Here is a 15,629-nt window from a genome sequence, read left to right as displayed (position 1 = left end):
ATTAGTGTCACACAAAGACCAAGAGACAGTACACCAAAGTACAGATTAAAAGCAGAAAAACAGCAAATTAGAGGGGAAAGGAAAGCTCTTGTAAAGATAAGCTGTCTCAAAATGTGACTTATCCCACTGTCTTTTATTTTGTCACATTTTGGCGAGTCTCCACCTTGCTTTCCAAGGAGGAGAAGGCATTTACTTACATCAAATAACCTTTCTATATATATCTCCTCATTGACCTTATCGCGCAGGACATCCTGAGAGTGGCGTACAAATGTCACGTAGGCATCGGCAACGTCCATTCCAGGTTTCTGTTAAAATAGAAAACAAAAAAAATTAAAAATAAATTAAAGGAAAACTTTTTTTAGAAATTCTCAGTCATTGAGGGGGAATCACAAAAGATTTCATAGGAACGTTAATAATGCCAATATTGCTTTTCAGCTGTAAGAGTTGTATAGTATAAAGGAAATGTTTGAGGGAATAATTCTGCCTATTGGGCTGGATATTTTATTAGTAACCCTTCTTGATATTCAAATAAAATGTATACAGAGGAAATGGCACAAAAGAGAAAATTTGGCTATGTTTTAAGCAGATACTTTTTTGTAGGCCATATTTTTGGGGGAGGAATGAACCACAAATAGTTCACCACCTCCTGGTGGTGGTTTACACTGTTTCTACATTAAGGATCACCTTTCATTTTAAGAGGTGCTCATCTTAGGGGGTTATTTATCTCAATATTTTCTGCTACAAACTCCGATCAAATCCACTCAGGTTTTTTTTTACGTTTATTTAATATTACATTTTCCCGAAAATTTGCTTTGCGGTAAAAAATCAGATTTTCACGATTTTCTGAGTTTTCATCTGAAAACTTTGGGGTATTGCATGAAACCCAGTACACATCAAAAAATCATTGGGACTCCTCCCATTGACTTATATACAACTTTAACAGGTCTAGATGCTGGATTTTCAGATTTTGACTTTTCCATCCTCAGGGTTTAACAAATTCCAAAAAATTTGTGATTTTTAAAAGTCTGATTTGGAGTTTAGTAAATAACCCCTTGGAGGCCCATTTACTTAGCTCGAGTGAAGGAATAGAGGGTAAAAAAACTTCGAATTTCAAATGTTTTTTTTGCCTACTTCGACCATCGAATGGGCTACTTCGACCTTCGACTATGACTTCGACTTCGAATCGAACGATTCAAATTAAAAATAGTTTGACTATTCGATAGTCGAAGTACTGTCTCTTTAAAAAAAAACTTCAACCCCCTAGTTCGCCACCTAAAACCTACCGAAGTCAATGTTAGCCTATTGGGAAGGTCCCCATAGGCTTTGCAATCTTTTTTTGGTCAAAGAAAAATCGTTTGATCAATGGATTAAAATCCTTTGAATCGAACGTTTCGAAGGTTTTTCGTTCGATCGTTCAATCAAACTATTTGCGGTAAATCCTTCGACTTCGATATTCGAAGGATTTCAATTCGGCAGTCGAATATCGAGGATTAATTAACCCTCGATATTCGACCATAAGTAAATTTGCCCCTGTTTGTGCACATACCTTTCAAATAATTTTTTAAAACCCTTCATGGAAGTAAAATATTATCACAGAAGGTATTTTATATATGTATATATATATATATATATATGTCAAAATAACATATAGTACTGAATTTCTTAACCTGTTTGTTACCTTTATTATGGACATAGAATTATATTATGCACCCCCAAACACTGAGGAATGGCTGCACATTATAACTATACAATTCACATCCTCTTCTAGATACCCCTTCAAGGTATTGCAGTAAGACAATATATTGGTAATAAGTAAAGCTCTCATTGGCTGAGAATAGCTGGTAACTCTGAGGTGCTGAAAGCAATAAAAGCCGGCAAAGATATGTATGAAAAAAATCCTTTGTTTGCTGCAAAAAATCCACGGCATGTTTTGATATTAAATATCTATTCATTTTAAAATCAAACAATTGCACTTACATTTATGATTAAGTTTTACCTTTCATCTCAAACCATAAATTTCTTGTAATATGAATTTGTCAGGCCCTGTAAATTGAAGTTAGTTAACACTCCAGAGTCATTTCTATGTTGACAATGAGGAGCATTTGGAGAACAGAACTGTAATTTGACTATTTTTTTGAAAATATATTTGCTACCATGCAAAGGGGGAGCAACGAATGTCCCCTGAATGTTACAACAATTCCAAACACTTGCTGAAACAATGACAAGGTACTAATTTGAAAAACAATGGGAAAAATCGAGATGCTATTCAAGGCTAGTGCTACATGTCCACGCTGTGTGCAATAAACTAATAAACACCAATTAGGAGATTCCACAACAAATACAAGACTGGTATCTTACAATATTGTTAGAGATAGGTGGTCATTTATCAAAATCTGATTTTTTAAGATTTTTTAAGTAAAAAAAAGTCTGACCAAACTAAAATCAACTATTTGGCCTTATTTATCACTGAAAAAACTTGATAGAATCAGTTTGAAAAAAAACTTGAAAAAATGTTTTTATTGTGACAAATTCCTGTGTTTTCGAGTTTTATGCCAAAAACGTTAGAATTTTTAGTGAAATCACTCGAAAACTCTGAATTTTGGCCAAACCTCAGCGCAGACCATGATATTGTCAAATTTGAAATGGGACCTTTGCCATTTACTTTTATGGATTTCTATAGGACATTGAGCTTGCAGATGGAGAATTTTTGGATTCAGACTTTTAGCAGCAGAATTTTTTTCCTCTAAAAATTCATGCTTTCTAGTGAAAATATTTTTCAAATTTTTTGAGTTTTTTCTATTAGGACTTTAATAAATAACCTCCTTAATGTTAGAACCATGGCTTAGGCTAGAATTTTTTTAATAACTCTTTTTTCTAAATTTGACTTTCCAAACTGATATCACAATATAAGCAAATACAAGCAAAACAGCATCTGTAAAACTAACAGTCCATATATGGTTAAAGATCTTGCACATGATATGTCAATCGAAAGTTGAATATTCACAGTGCTTAAGGCAATTTGTATATAAATGTTTATATGTCATGCAGATTGTGCATAATTATTCCCAATTCACGACCCAGACAGACTTTTTCTGTTATTCTACACCTATATGTGCATAATTCTTAAGGAATTTCGCTTTATAATTATTGTCACCTATGCAACAATAATGCAGTATTTTTTCTTTTAGTGCAGAATTTTTTTTTCATTTCTAAGATTTCAAAACAACTTCCGCAAAACAATAGCAGGTTAATTATAGTCTTTTATTTCACACTTGTTAATAAGTGCTACTCACGAACATAACCATGTAACTCAATACAGTTTTTTCTTTTGTTTCTTCCATTAAAAATCATTCTACATTAACTAATGTTAGCCTAAAGCATTAAAAGTTACCAATAGAAACCCAAGCAAACAAAGTATAATTTATCATCTAATTCAACTCTTAATGGGGCATGATTATATATTGATTTATTCAAATGGCTGGTAGAAAATATGTCACGCGAGGACGCTTTACAAGAAATAGTAGTTTATATTTTAAATCACAGGTTTATCAAATAAAATAAAATACTGACTGTACAAATGATGGCAAAAGGCTAAAAAAAATCCCAAATTTGTATGAACTTTATAATTTAGCATTTAGTTTAAATAGCTTGTTCTTAAATAAGCAGAGGGATCTGTAATTATGAATGTGATATATACTTGCAGGTAATTGTGCAAATTTAATGTGTAATAGATTGCAGTTTTCTCAATAAAATCTGATATTCAACAATTAATAGGTATCAGTGTAAAGTGATCCCAAAGGGGTCATTAATGAACTCTTTAACTATGCATGGGAATAAAAAAATATGTGGAGAAAAGTGCTAAAGCTGAGTTCTTATAATTTGTAATTGTTTTAATCATAACTTTAGTGAACTGTGTCTTTTTTTTTGTTAAACCAGATGCAAATATGTCATATAGCTTAATTCAAATTACTTTAATTATCAAATTAAAGTTTATTGAAAAAAATCTTGAAAATACTTGGAAAGATTATTGTATTAATAATTAAAATCAACTGGACTTGCTGTGTTTTTCTTGGAGACGTTTCACAACGTTTCTGTTGAAACCCCAATTTGACATGGTCATTTTTTTTTATTTTATCTAGCAATGAATGAAAATACGGCCTATTTATATCTTGATTAAAAAAATTCATTTTTTTTTCAAAGAGCCAAGGCTCATTTATATTAAGTTTATGGGTGAATTATCGTGAAAAAAATTAAAAACAGTGTTTTTTATTTCAGCTGAAAATATAATTACGATTACAGACTTCCTCATATAAGTCTTTTCTCCTTCTTGAATATATTTAATATAGTTAAAGAAAATATTTTTCAAAGTGCGAGTGCATATAATATAGAATGTTACTCGGGTCATATGTCTTTAAAGAACAACATATTTCTGCAATATTGAAAATGTTATAAAATGTATGAGAAGGTGCTGTATTTTGCAATGTTGGGCACTTCAGCATGTTCAGGTGGCAGGGGGTTTAACAGAATATTTAGATAAGTAGTTAAGTATTAATTTTAATCACAAAAACTAGAGTTCATTTCTGAAGCTAGAGTGTTTAATAATGAATTTGCTTGAAGCACTGGGCGTCTATGAAAGTTAACCATTGCATACAAAGCTTTCAGTCAATATTCATGTGCTTAACCTCAATTTAAATGCAAATTTTACCCAAAGTATAAGTGTTTTACCATCAGACTGAAAGCTGCTTCCATTACACAGACATGTACAACCCAAACCACTTTAGTAAAATAAATCACTGAACACAGTGATAAAAATAGGACTGCCATTATACTACAGATCAAAAAGAAATAGATTATTTGATGCTGAACTTGTTCTTATTTGTAGACATGAAACCAAGCCCCTAAAATTGTCAGAGTCATAGACCAATTCATCTTTCAAACACAAAGAGTAAAACCGTACATTCCCAAGCACTAGAAAAAAATAATTAACTAATCTAAATTAATTCCACAAATTACAAGACTTGTAGAATTTTGCAACATGCAAATCATAACAAAAACACACCACGTTCTGTATACACAAAATACCAACAGATAAGTAATACTTACTGGTACATCCACATACTTGGAAGCTGCTTTCACCTTAAAGGAAAAAGGACAGTTAAAGAGATCTATTTTACTCTTCTTGTTTCAGAATAATCATCGGGAGATCATACAATATATGATATAAAAGAATTTTGCAATATTAGAATATAAAAACTGTTGTGTTCAGTTCTCATCTGCCTTTAAAAGCAAATTATGTTGAAAGGTATTGTGGTTAGACGTTATTGCTTCAAAAGAAATGAGCCATTGTTTCAGCAACATGTGAGGGGAATATTATATTTTGTTTCTGCTAAGAATTCAAATTTTTGACAATAAAGTGATTATAACACAATCAGGTCAGAAGCCACTTTGCCAAAACAACACAACAAAGTCTGGACTCAGAGTTACCAGAAGTTTTTTGGGGTTTGCTAGTAAAAAAACTGCAGCAACAAACAGGTTCAAAGCATATTTCAGTTTCAGTGCAGATAGAATATTACATTGCTCTGCTACATGATTCAGCCATGCAAAATAGACTACCAGTATTATAGATACATAATCAATTGTTTACAATGCAAACCATAGGAATATATGTCAGAAAGAGAATGGACTTACAGTAAATGACAGGAATGAGGAAAATAATGTCCCTTCATCATATCTGGAGAGTTTAGACAGAACTCCTTCTAGAATAGTGACAAACTAGTAATAAAGAAATAAACCAATTAATTGTTAAGCTATTTAATAACATGGAGGAATAATACAATCCACTAAAATGCCAAGAATCTGTTTTAATTCAGTAGAATGTAATATAACATTGTTGTATTAAAAAATAAAAAAGTCATTGGTGTTGGTGTGGTATGACTCCAAAATACACAGTTCACAACAAAGTACAATATAGGGACAGATTAATCAAAGGTCAAGGTGAATTTCGAATAAAAAAAAAATTGAATTTCGAGCTTTTTTTGTGTACTTTGACTAGGGAATAGTCCAAATTCGATTCAAATTTGAAAAAAATTTAAAATTTGAATATTGAAATTTATCATGTACTGTCTCTTTAAAAATTCGACTTTGACAATTTGCCATGTAAAAACTGTTGAATTGCTGTTTTAGCCTATGGAGGACCTCCTAGAACCTATTTGGAGTCAATTGGTGGACTTTGAAAAATCAAAGTTTTTTTGGGAAAATGCTCTATGATTTTAATTTGGCTGAATATGGACCTATTCGATCAAAAATGGACCTATTCGACAAAAAAAACTTTGATTTAATTTTGGTTGGTCTTTTTGAATTCGAATTTTGAAGTTTTTTCAATTCAAAATTCTACCCTTGATAAATATGCCCCATAGTGTATATAATCTACTGACACATCTGGTGGTTACTTTAACTTTAAAAAAATAAGACAGACAAACTTCATTTAGACCTATGCATAGGTCTTGAATTTGGTTGGCATTAAATGCCTTTTAATGGCCCATTTTGCAAGCTTTTGTAACACCCAACCATGTTTTTGCCATGGAATGTAGCATTTTTACCATAAATTTGAGTCAAGTCCCTTTAGATAATGGGTTATAACTCTCAATTGACTGTGGTTAAAATTCTGGGAGCACATCTGATCTACCAAGTCATAAGGAGTCATAAGCCATAAAAAGTTGCTTATAATATGATCAGTCTTGCACACACAAGTAGTTGTTATGAGAAAGAGTACAGAAGACAAATGTAGGTGCTTTAAGGGCAATTTTGGGTGTTCTGAACCTGCAAATTTAAACACCTTGAAAAAAGCAGTGGAAAAAGACCAAAATAAGCACATGTACCACTGCCCTAAAAGCCAATTAGTTGCAAAGGTCCTTGGATTACACAAATTAAGAAAGTGCACATATAAAACTCCAAACAGATGATTAGTGCAAAAGTACTTTAAATATCAAGCAATCATTTTACAGATTAAAACTCAACAATATACTCAAAGAGATTGGAGTACATAAACTGGCCCCTTCAACTGGGAGATTGGAGCCTAGGCTAGCATTAACAGGGCGACTGTATTCTCAAAGATGTACTTTAGAAGTTCAAAGTGGGCTTGAGTCCTAATGAATAGCCAGTGACTTGTAGATAAGAAACCTTGTAGATAAAAAACCTTCTTCCTTTATCATGTAAGGAAGAAACAGAAACTGGCCTGGGCTGTGTCCACAATATTCTTTGTCAAAAACATTGGGGAGACCTATTACAGTCATTCATCCAAGATCAAGATTCTTTTTTAATCTGTGTCTAATAACAAAAAAAAAACCTTCTTCAGTAGAACGATAAATATAATAATAATAAATACAGGTATGGGACCTGTTATTCAGAATACTCAGGACCTTGGGCTTTCTGGATAATGAATATTTTCGTAATTTGGATACCTTAAGGGGCAGATTTACATATGGTCAAATTCCAAGGGTTAATTAACCCTCCATATTCGACTGCCGAATGTAAATCCTTAGACTTCGAATATCAAAGTCGAAGGATTTCCCGCAAATAGTTTGATCGAATGATCGAACGAAAAATCGTTTGATCGAACGATTAAATACTTTGAATTGTTCGATTCGAAGGATTTTAATCCATCGATCTAACGATTTTTCTTTGACCAAAAAATTGTTAGAAAGCCTATGGGGACCTTCTCCATAGGCTAAAATTGCACCTAGGTAGGTTTTAGGTGGCGAAGTAGGGGTCAAAGTTTTTTTAAAGAGACAGTACTTCGACTATCGAATGGTTGAATGATTTATTTTTTTTAGTTTGAATTGTTCGATTCGAAGTCGAAGTCCTAGTCGAAGGTCAAAGTAGCCAATTCGATGATCGAAGTAGCCAAAAAAAACATTCAAAACTCGAAGTTTTTTTTATTCTATTCTATTCACTTGAGCAAAGTAAATGTGCCCCTAAATCTTTTAGAAAATCATGTAAACATTAAACAAACTCAATAGGCTGGTTTTTGTTCAAATAAGGATTAATCATACTGTATCTTAGTTGGGATAAAGTACAAGCTACTGTTTTATTATAACACTGAAAAAGGAAATTATTTTTTAAATTTGTATTATTTGGATAAAATGGAGTCTATGGGAGAGAGCCTTGTCTTAATTCTGATCTTTCTGGATAATGAGTTGGCAGATAACAGATCTCATTCCTGTACTAAGAATACATTTTTCAGAATAGTTATTTAGACTTTATTTAATTCTAGCTTGATTTCATGACAAATGGTTGCTATCCATGATAACCTGCTAAAACAGCATTGGGTATTTATATTTAGTTCCACATGTGTAATGACATGGACATTTAAAAAAAAAAAAATGTAGATTATAAAATAATGGAATTATTAGAGAATTTAAACTTTGATGACATTCAAAACAGATTTACACTTAGTACATCATTATATATTTAAAAAGTCTGCTTCTGCAACATCATAAATGACAATATATAAGGCACCAAAGAAAATCACAGTACTTTATAAATGCAAATTGTTTAACATTGAGGCTAAAGATCCAGCATATAAATAGCAATGTGTTTTGTTAATCCCTGTTTAATAAATACATAATAGGATTTCAGTGGGTCATATTTCCTTATGCAGAAAATTACCTTTGCCACTAAGAGTGTGATCATCTCTTTAACTGTTTCTTCAATTAGCTCATCGATTTTCGAGTGATATTGGTGCTAAAAAGAAAAACACAGAAGGGCAATTTTTAGAACACAGTAAACAAGAGCAAGGAAGTTATGCTTTTTTCCAAAGTAAAATTTGAATGCTACCTTTTAATTTTAAGGGGCAGATTCACTAACTTCGAGTGAAGGATTCGAATGAAAAAAATTCGAATTTCGAAGTATTTTTTGGGTACTTCGACCATCGAATTGGTTAAATTTGTTCGAATTCGAACGAAATCGAACGATTCGAAGTAAAAATCGTTCGACTATTCGACCATTCGATAGTCGAAGTACTTTCCCTTTAAAAAAAACTTCGACCCCCTACTTCGGCAGATAAAACCTACCGAAGTCAATGTTAGCCTATGGGGAAGGTCCCCATAGGTTTGCTAACCTTTTTTTGATCAAAGGATTTTCCTTCGATCGTTGGATTAAAATCGTTCAAATCGTTCGATTCGAAGGATTTAATCGTTCGATCGAACGAAAAATCCTTCGATCGATCGATCGCAGGATTAGCGCTAAATCCTTCGACTTCGATATTCGAAGTCGTAGGATTTCAATTCAAGGGTCGAATTTCGAAGTATTTTTAACTTCGAAATTCGACCCTTAGTGAATCTGCCCCTAAGTGTATCAACTGTGAACAAAAACTGTTAATTAACCTGACTATCCTTTTTGGAGAATTAATCCACTACAAAACATGTAGTTCTACAATTTCTTTTTGTTTTATCTCAATGTCTGGTAGCAAAAACAAGAAAAATTAAGATGAGGTGTCGTTTAACATATAAATAACATATTTAAATAAAAGAATAATGAAAAATATATCTCAAAAGATTCCTTTTCACTTACTTGCAATAATGTCTATTTAAAATGCTAATTAAGTCAAAACAATGCGCATGTTGACAGAAGGGAGAAAAGGAAACTGATATAAATGCTAATCATACATCAGGGAGTGAGAGGTGACACTACCGATGGAAATGTTAGAAACACTTACCCACTATTTAGCAAACTTTCAGATGATTGAGAACAGAAAAAAGAGGAAGGTACAGTAGACATGGAAAAGAATAAATTGAGGTAAAATATGTTTAATGAAAACAGAAACAAAATGAAAAAATGGAAAATTAGAAATAAGAAAATGAGTGGCGTAATGAAAAGATGAGAAGGTAGCAGGATTAATAATAAAAAAGTAAAAACTAGGACTTATTATTGATCATTTTAATTGAGTGCTGTGCTGGTAATAAAGGCTGAGCTTTTTTTGTAAAAAAATAAGTTTTAAAAATGGGAAAGTAACAAAAGTTGCAATCAAAAATGAAATCACACTAAAAGTGTTGTCTTTGTCTTTACTAAAAAAAACTGTATACCCTCTGGCTGAAAAGTTACAAAACATTTTCATGGGTATGCAAAAAATTATCATCACTAACATATTAAATAATTGCAATGGAAAACCTTTTGCATCACACAAATATAATCAATGCATTACATTTAGATAATTTATCTTTTAGCACAGTATATGTGAAGTAGAAAACAATTAACAAGATTCTATAGAACATTTATTATTCACTATCGTATTATTCATTTGTAAACCACATAAATTTGTCCTCTAAAAACAAACCAAACTATACCTGAAATTGATCAATTTAAACATTTTGGGGGTTATTTAATAAACTCCGAATGCAAAAATCACCAACAATTCTTGATTTTTTTATATAAAATTGGACTTATAAAAAATAAATTTTTCGGAATTTACTAAACCTCGAGGATGGAAAAGTCTGAATCAGAGGCATTTCAGACCTGTCGAGGTTGTATATAAGTCAATGGGAGAAGTCCCAATAATTTTTTGATGTGTGCTGGATTTCGTGCAATACCCTGAAGTTTTCTAAATTTTTGGGTAAAAAAACATAAGAAATCTGAGTTTTCGGGTGAAAAATCCAAAAACATGAAAATCAGAAAAATACGAAAAATCTTTAAAATCAAATGAAAAAAACCTGTGCGGATCTGGTCAAAATTTTTTTCAGAAAATATTATGATAAATTCAGACTTTGATAAATAACCCCCTTTATTTACATATGACCCACCATATCCTGTCTCTTGGGGGCACAGTTAAGGTCCCTGGTTTGGCAAATTGGCAAATTGAAAGTAGAAAAATGCAAGTTAATTCCTCAGTTTCTACAGTTTTGATTTTTTTTTCTGATTATGGTTTAAAATATACAGATTTATTTTTTTTATCACATACTGGTTTCTTTGAAAAAAAGAATTTCCAAAAAAAAATACAAGGAAAAATTAGTGGGAAAAAATCACAAAAAGAAAAACAAAAGCAACCGACTGCATAAACACAAGTGAGTTCAGAAACTAGATTAATTTTGCCTGGACACAATACCCAAGGGATCATAATTATGTCTTTGAGGTTTATTTATTAAAGGTTGGATTCAAGTAGTTTTACCATGACTAAACTCACAAACTCTAAAACCATGATTGTCATTGAATTCATTAAAAGTTCAGATTATAAAAAATACTAACCAAAAAAAGTGCTGAACGATCCAACCCCCCCAAAATTAATTAACCCTTGATATTTGACCATCAAAGTAAAATCCTTTGACTTTGAATATCGAAGTCGAAGGATTTACCGCAAATACTTTTCCTTCGATCAAAAAAAGCTTAGAAAGCTTATGGGGAAGGTCCCCATAGGCTAACATTGATGCTCGGTAGGTTTAAAGTGCCGAAGTAGGTAGTCAAAGTTTTTTTTTAAAGAGACAGTACTTTGACTATCAAATAGTCGAACGATTTTTAGTTCGAATCGTTTGTTTCGAAGTCGTAGTCGAAGGTCAAAGTAGCCTATTCGATGGTTGAAGTACCCAAAAAAAATTAGAGATTCGAAGTTTTTTTACTATAAAATCCTTCCCTCGGGCTTAGTAAATGTGCCCCTTAATAAATTTGGAGTTTTTAGAGCTTTTTATAAAATAAAACTACAAATTTTTCATGATTCATGGAAAAAAATCATAATTTGATTGTTAGTAAATGGACCCCTTAGTATAAATTGGAATTGCATGTTTCTTGCATATAATTTCAGCATTATATAGCTGAAAATGTCTCTCCATTTGTAAATGGGATAAAACACATAAACTGAAAGTTGCCTATCATGTCCAAACCACAGAAAAAAAGCTATTGTTTTGTTCCTCTATTGTGGTGAATTTCAAAATGTGTGTAATGCTGAAGCAAATACTTGCAGCCTTTGACACAGTTGACCACACACTCCTCCTAGATATTCTACACTCATCTGGCATTTGTGACACTGCTCTTTCATGGTTTACATCTTATCTGTCTGACCGTTCCTTTAAAGTTTCCTTCTCTAACTCTACTTCTACTACTTTCCCACTCTCTGTTGGAGTTCCTCAAGGCTCTGTTCTTGGCCCCCTGCTGTTCTCGCTCTATACAACTTCACTAGGAAAACTCATTCAGTCATTTGGACTTCAGTATCACCTTTATGCTGATGACACCCAACTCTACTTGTCTACTCCTGATCTTTCTAATTCTGTCCTTTCCCAAGTCACAGACTGTCTCTCTGCTGTCTCCTCCTGGATGTCACAGCGCCACCTGAAACTGAACCTTTCTAAAACAGAACTCATTATATTTCCTCCAAGATCTTCCCCTGTCCCTCAGATATCACTCACTGTAAACAACACCACCTTTCATTCCACCACACAGGCACGCTGCCTAGGAGTCATCTTAGACTCTCATCTGTCTTTTTCACCACACATTCAAACACTTGCAAAATCTTGCCGTATTCAACTGCGCAACATTGCTCGAATACGACCCTATCTCAGTTCAGAATCAACTAAAACTGATTCAGTCTCTCATCATCTCCCGCCTTGATTACTGCAACTTACTCCTCACAGGTATTCCAACAAGTCACCTTTCACAACTCCAATCTGTTCTAAACGCGGCCCCTAGACTCATTCATCTAGCTCGCCGCTCAACATCAGCTGCTCCCATATGTATGTCCCTTCACTGGCTCCCAATCTCTTCTAGAATCAAATTCAAATTACTTACACTCACATTCAAGGCCCTTAATAATGAAACCCCTCCCTACATTTCATCTCTAATCTCCAAATACACTCCTTCACGAAACCTACGCTCTGCTTCTGATCTTCGCCTCACTTCTCCTCTCATCACTTCTGCCCATTCTCACCTACAAGACTTCTCTCGGGCTTCTGCTTTTCTCTGGAACTCTCTGCCACAAGCTGTCAGACTTTCTCCTTCCTTCCAAACTTTCAAGCGCTCCTTAAAGACCCATCTGTTTAAAGAGGCTTATTCAATGTACCTTAATTAATCATTGCTGTATCAAAAATGACAAAATGTTTATATAATCCTAATGTCTCAATTGTACCCTAACCTTTTAGTTTGTAAACTCTAATCTCTAGGTCCTTCTAACCCTATTGTACTCTGTAATCCTTGTCTGTTATCCACCATTTATTCCCTGTTTGCTATAACTGCAGTAAAGCACTGCGTATCTTGACAGCGCTATATAAATAAATGATGATGATGATGATGATGATGATACTTGGCAAATCTCAAGATCCTTTCTTATCATTATTTGTATAATATCTATACTACTTCCTAGAAACAGATTTGGAGATTAGCCTTTCACTGTTAAACTAAAAGCTTACATACTGAGGTCTGTAAATTATATAAGCACAAAAACCTATGCAAAAATTAGTAAAATAAATACAGCATTTATACCACCTCAGTCACCTCTGCTATGGTGAAACTCAATAGAAAAAAGGTGGCACGAAAATAATGGGGTAAGAAGCAGTGTAAAAATGGAATAAGAAGTGGTTATGGGGATTGACCGGAGAATTTGCCAGAATTTTACAAACCTTGATAAATTCTCCAAATTTAGTTTAAAAATGATGTCTGACATTCTGATGGCTTTGTTGGGTGTATTTGAAGAATGCTTGATATCAATGGATATCAGTACGAACATCAGCGCACACAGTGGGACCTTCTCCATTGACTTATACAGGACCTTAAAAGCTTTTCAGATGTTGGCGTTTCGGATTCGGAGTTTTCAGACCATTGGACTTGAATAAATATCGAACAATTCGTAGTTTGTTTGTTTTTTCGGTCTGAAAACTATTAATTTTTCTTAGTTCGGATATTTGGAGCTTGATAAATAACCCCCTAAAATTGATCCAACTGATGTATTGATTTGTCTGATTCCACAGACCAATTCATATGAATTGCTTAAAATCTATTTGTTTGAATGTGTATATTTATTTCCTATCTAACAGAGAAATATCTTTTTTCAAAATATTTTATTTACTGTACTCATAAAGGGTAAGGTAGACACTAGCCTAATTTATGGATGGGGGCACTCATGTCAATAACATAAAAGATATAAATGAATAATTAGTGGGAAAAACTTAAATGCCTAGTACCTGTATAAAATCTTCCTGTTTTACAAACATTTAACATTATTTTTATTTTCTCTTTTACATGCAACCTGCCCTGTCTAATTGTGGTATATAAAATGGTACAATAATTTATTCATGAAAAACACAGTAGTTAGGAATTTCAGAGATATGATAAATAAATTATATATATAATTATGATAATATAAATAACAGGTGGTATTACAGTGTGTTTGTAATTGTGGGCTTGGTAGCCATATGAGCTAAAGAAAGAAAATCTAAAAAGTAAAAACTATGTAAAACATAAATAAATAAATAATATAAATAAATGAAGAAAACATAATGCTGACAATTTAAATCTGTATATCCATTTACTACTCCAAAAAAATTGTTGTGGGGAAATCAGCACAATTTGCTTGATTTGTGACCTGTGGTCAGAGGGGACATTAATGATCCCAGCGGATGGAGTGTGAGCACCCCCCTTTCACCACTTCCCATGCACCACCCTCTGCATTTAGCACCATATCAGTTATCCAGAACTCAATGATGAGTTTAGTGGCAGGAGGCACAACTAGCCCTGTCCTTCTCACCAACCCTAAGGACCAGGCCAGATGCAAACTGCACCTCCTGCTTCTTCATATGGGGAATGGGGCAAGTAGGGGCAGGAGGGAGGTACCTATGTGCCTCTTACTGCCCTTCACTAATACAGAGCTAACTAATGCAGGGATGGATAATGGAGCCCAGTGGCCTACGGTTACACCCAAATGAAGCACACAAACTGCAAAAATGGCAGATTGTAGCCTTTGTCTTTTGCATGCTGCATTTAGGAGACATCAGTTAAGGCATGAACAACACTACTTTCTCAAGTTAAAAACCTTTATTCATATTTTTGAGACACAGACCAAATAAAAATATTTCAGGTCTCTATGAAACCCTTTTTTAAGCTGGAAACATTGATTTATGGTGATCTATGTCCAAAAATGTCAATAAAGGCTTTTTTTTAATAAAGAATGTTTCATTGAATTGTCTGGTGACCATCATTGGGTGTGAACTCTGAGACTGTCCAGTAGGACATTTGTTAGTCTAAAAAAAAAGATTATGATAAAGAGTATAGAATAATATTGACTACATGCAAATCATAATAAAAGTTGCAGAAAAGAGTTTCTCTGAGTTGCAGTTCAGCCAACTGTACTAAAAATAAGGTGATGCTTTAATTGGGATTCTTGCCAATAAAATGACAAATGTCTGGATAATTTAAAAGTATATATCCAGCTCTAAATGTAACAAGCTTGGATTGAAGTCATAAGTAAAAATAAACAACAGCATATATATATAATATATGTATATATACATATATATATATATATATATATATATATATATATATATATATATATATATATATATATATACTGTATATATATATATATATATATATATATATATATATATATATATATATATATATATATATATATATATATATATATATATATATAT

At 32.7% G+C, this 15,629-nt stretch overlaps 1 protein-coding gene across 26 annotated transcripts in view; it reads right to left on the bottom strand.

The window, feature by feature from the left end:
* LOC108715931 (calcium-dependent secretion activator 1-like) overlaps positions 1 to 15,629 on the bottom strand; it is a 255,593-nt gene that overhangs the window by 33,318 nt on the left and 206,646 nt on the right. For 23 of the 26 annotated variants that reach the window (XM_041561820.1, XM_041561808.1, XM_041561812.1 and 20 more), the window contains 4 exons: positions 8,668 to 8,742; positions 5,689 to 5,772; positions 5,104 to 5,136; positions 198 to 305 (listed from right to left, as the gene is read on the bottom strand). In XM_041561820.1, the coding sequence (XP_041417754.1) occupies positions 198 to 305; positions 5,104 to 5,136; positions 5,689 to 5,772; positions 8,668 to 8,742 (300 nt within the window). The remainder of the gene's footprint in view (positions 1 to 197; positions 306 to 5,103; positions 5,137 to 5,688; positions 5,773 to 8,667; positions 8,743 to 15,629) is intronic. The other 3 variants (XM_041561800.1, XM_041561810.1, XM_041561811.1) reach the window with 1 other exon arrangement.

The sequence above is a fragment of the Xenopus laevis genome, chromosome 4S (assembly GCF_017654675.1).
Source record: "Xenopus laevis strain J_2021 chromosome 4S, Xenopus_laevis_v10.1, whole genome shotgun sequence".
Lineage (NCBI taxonomy): Eukaryota > Metazoa > Chordata > Amphibia > Anura > Pipidae > Xenopus > Xenopus laevis.
This window is presented reverse-complemented; position numbering and strand designations above follow the sequence as displayed.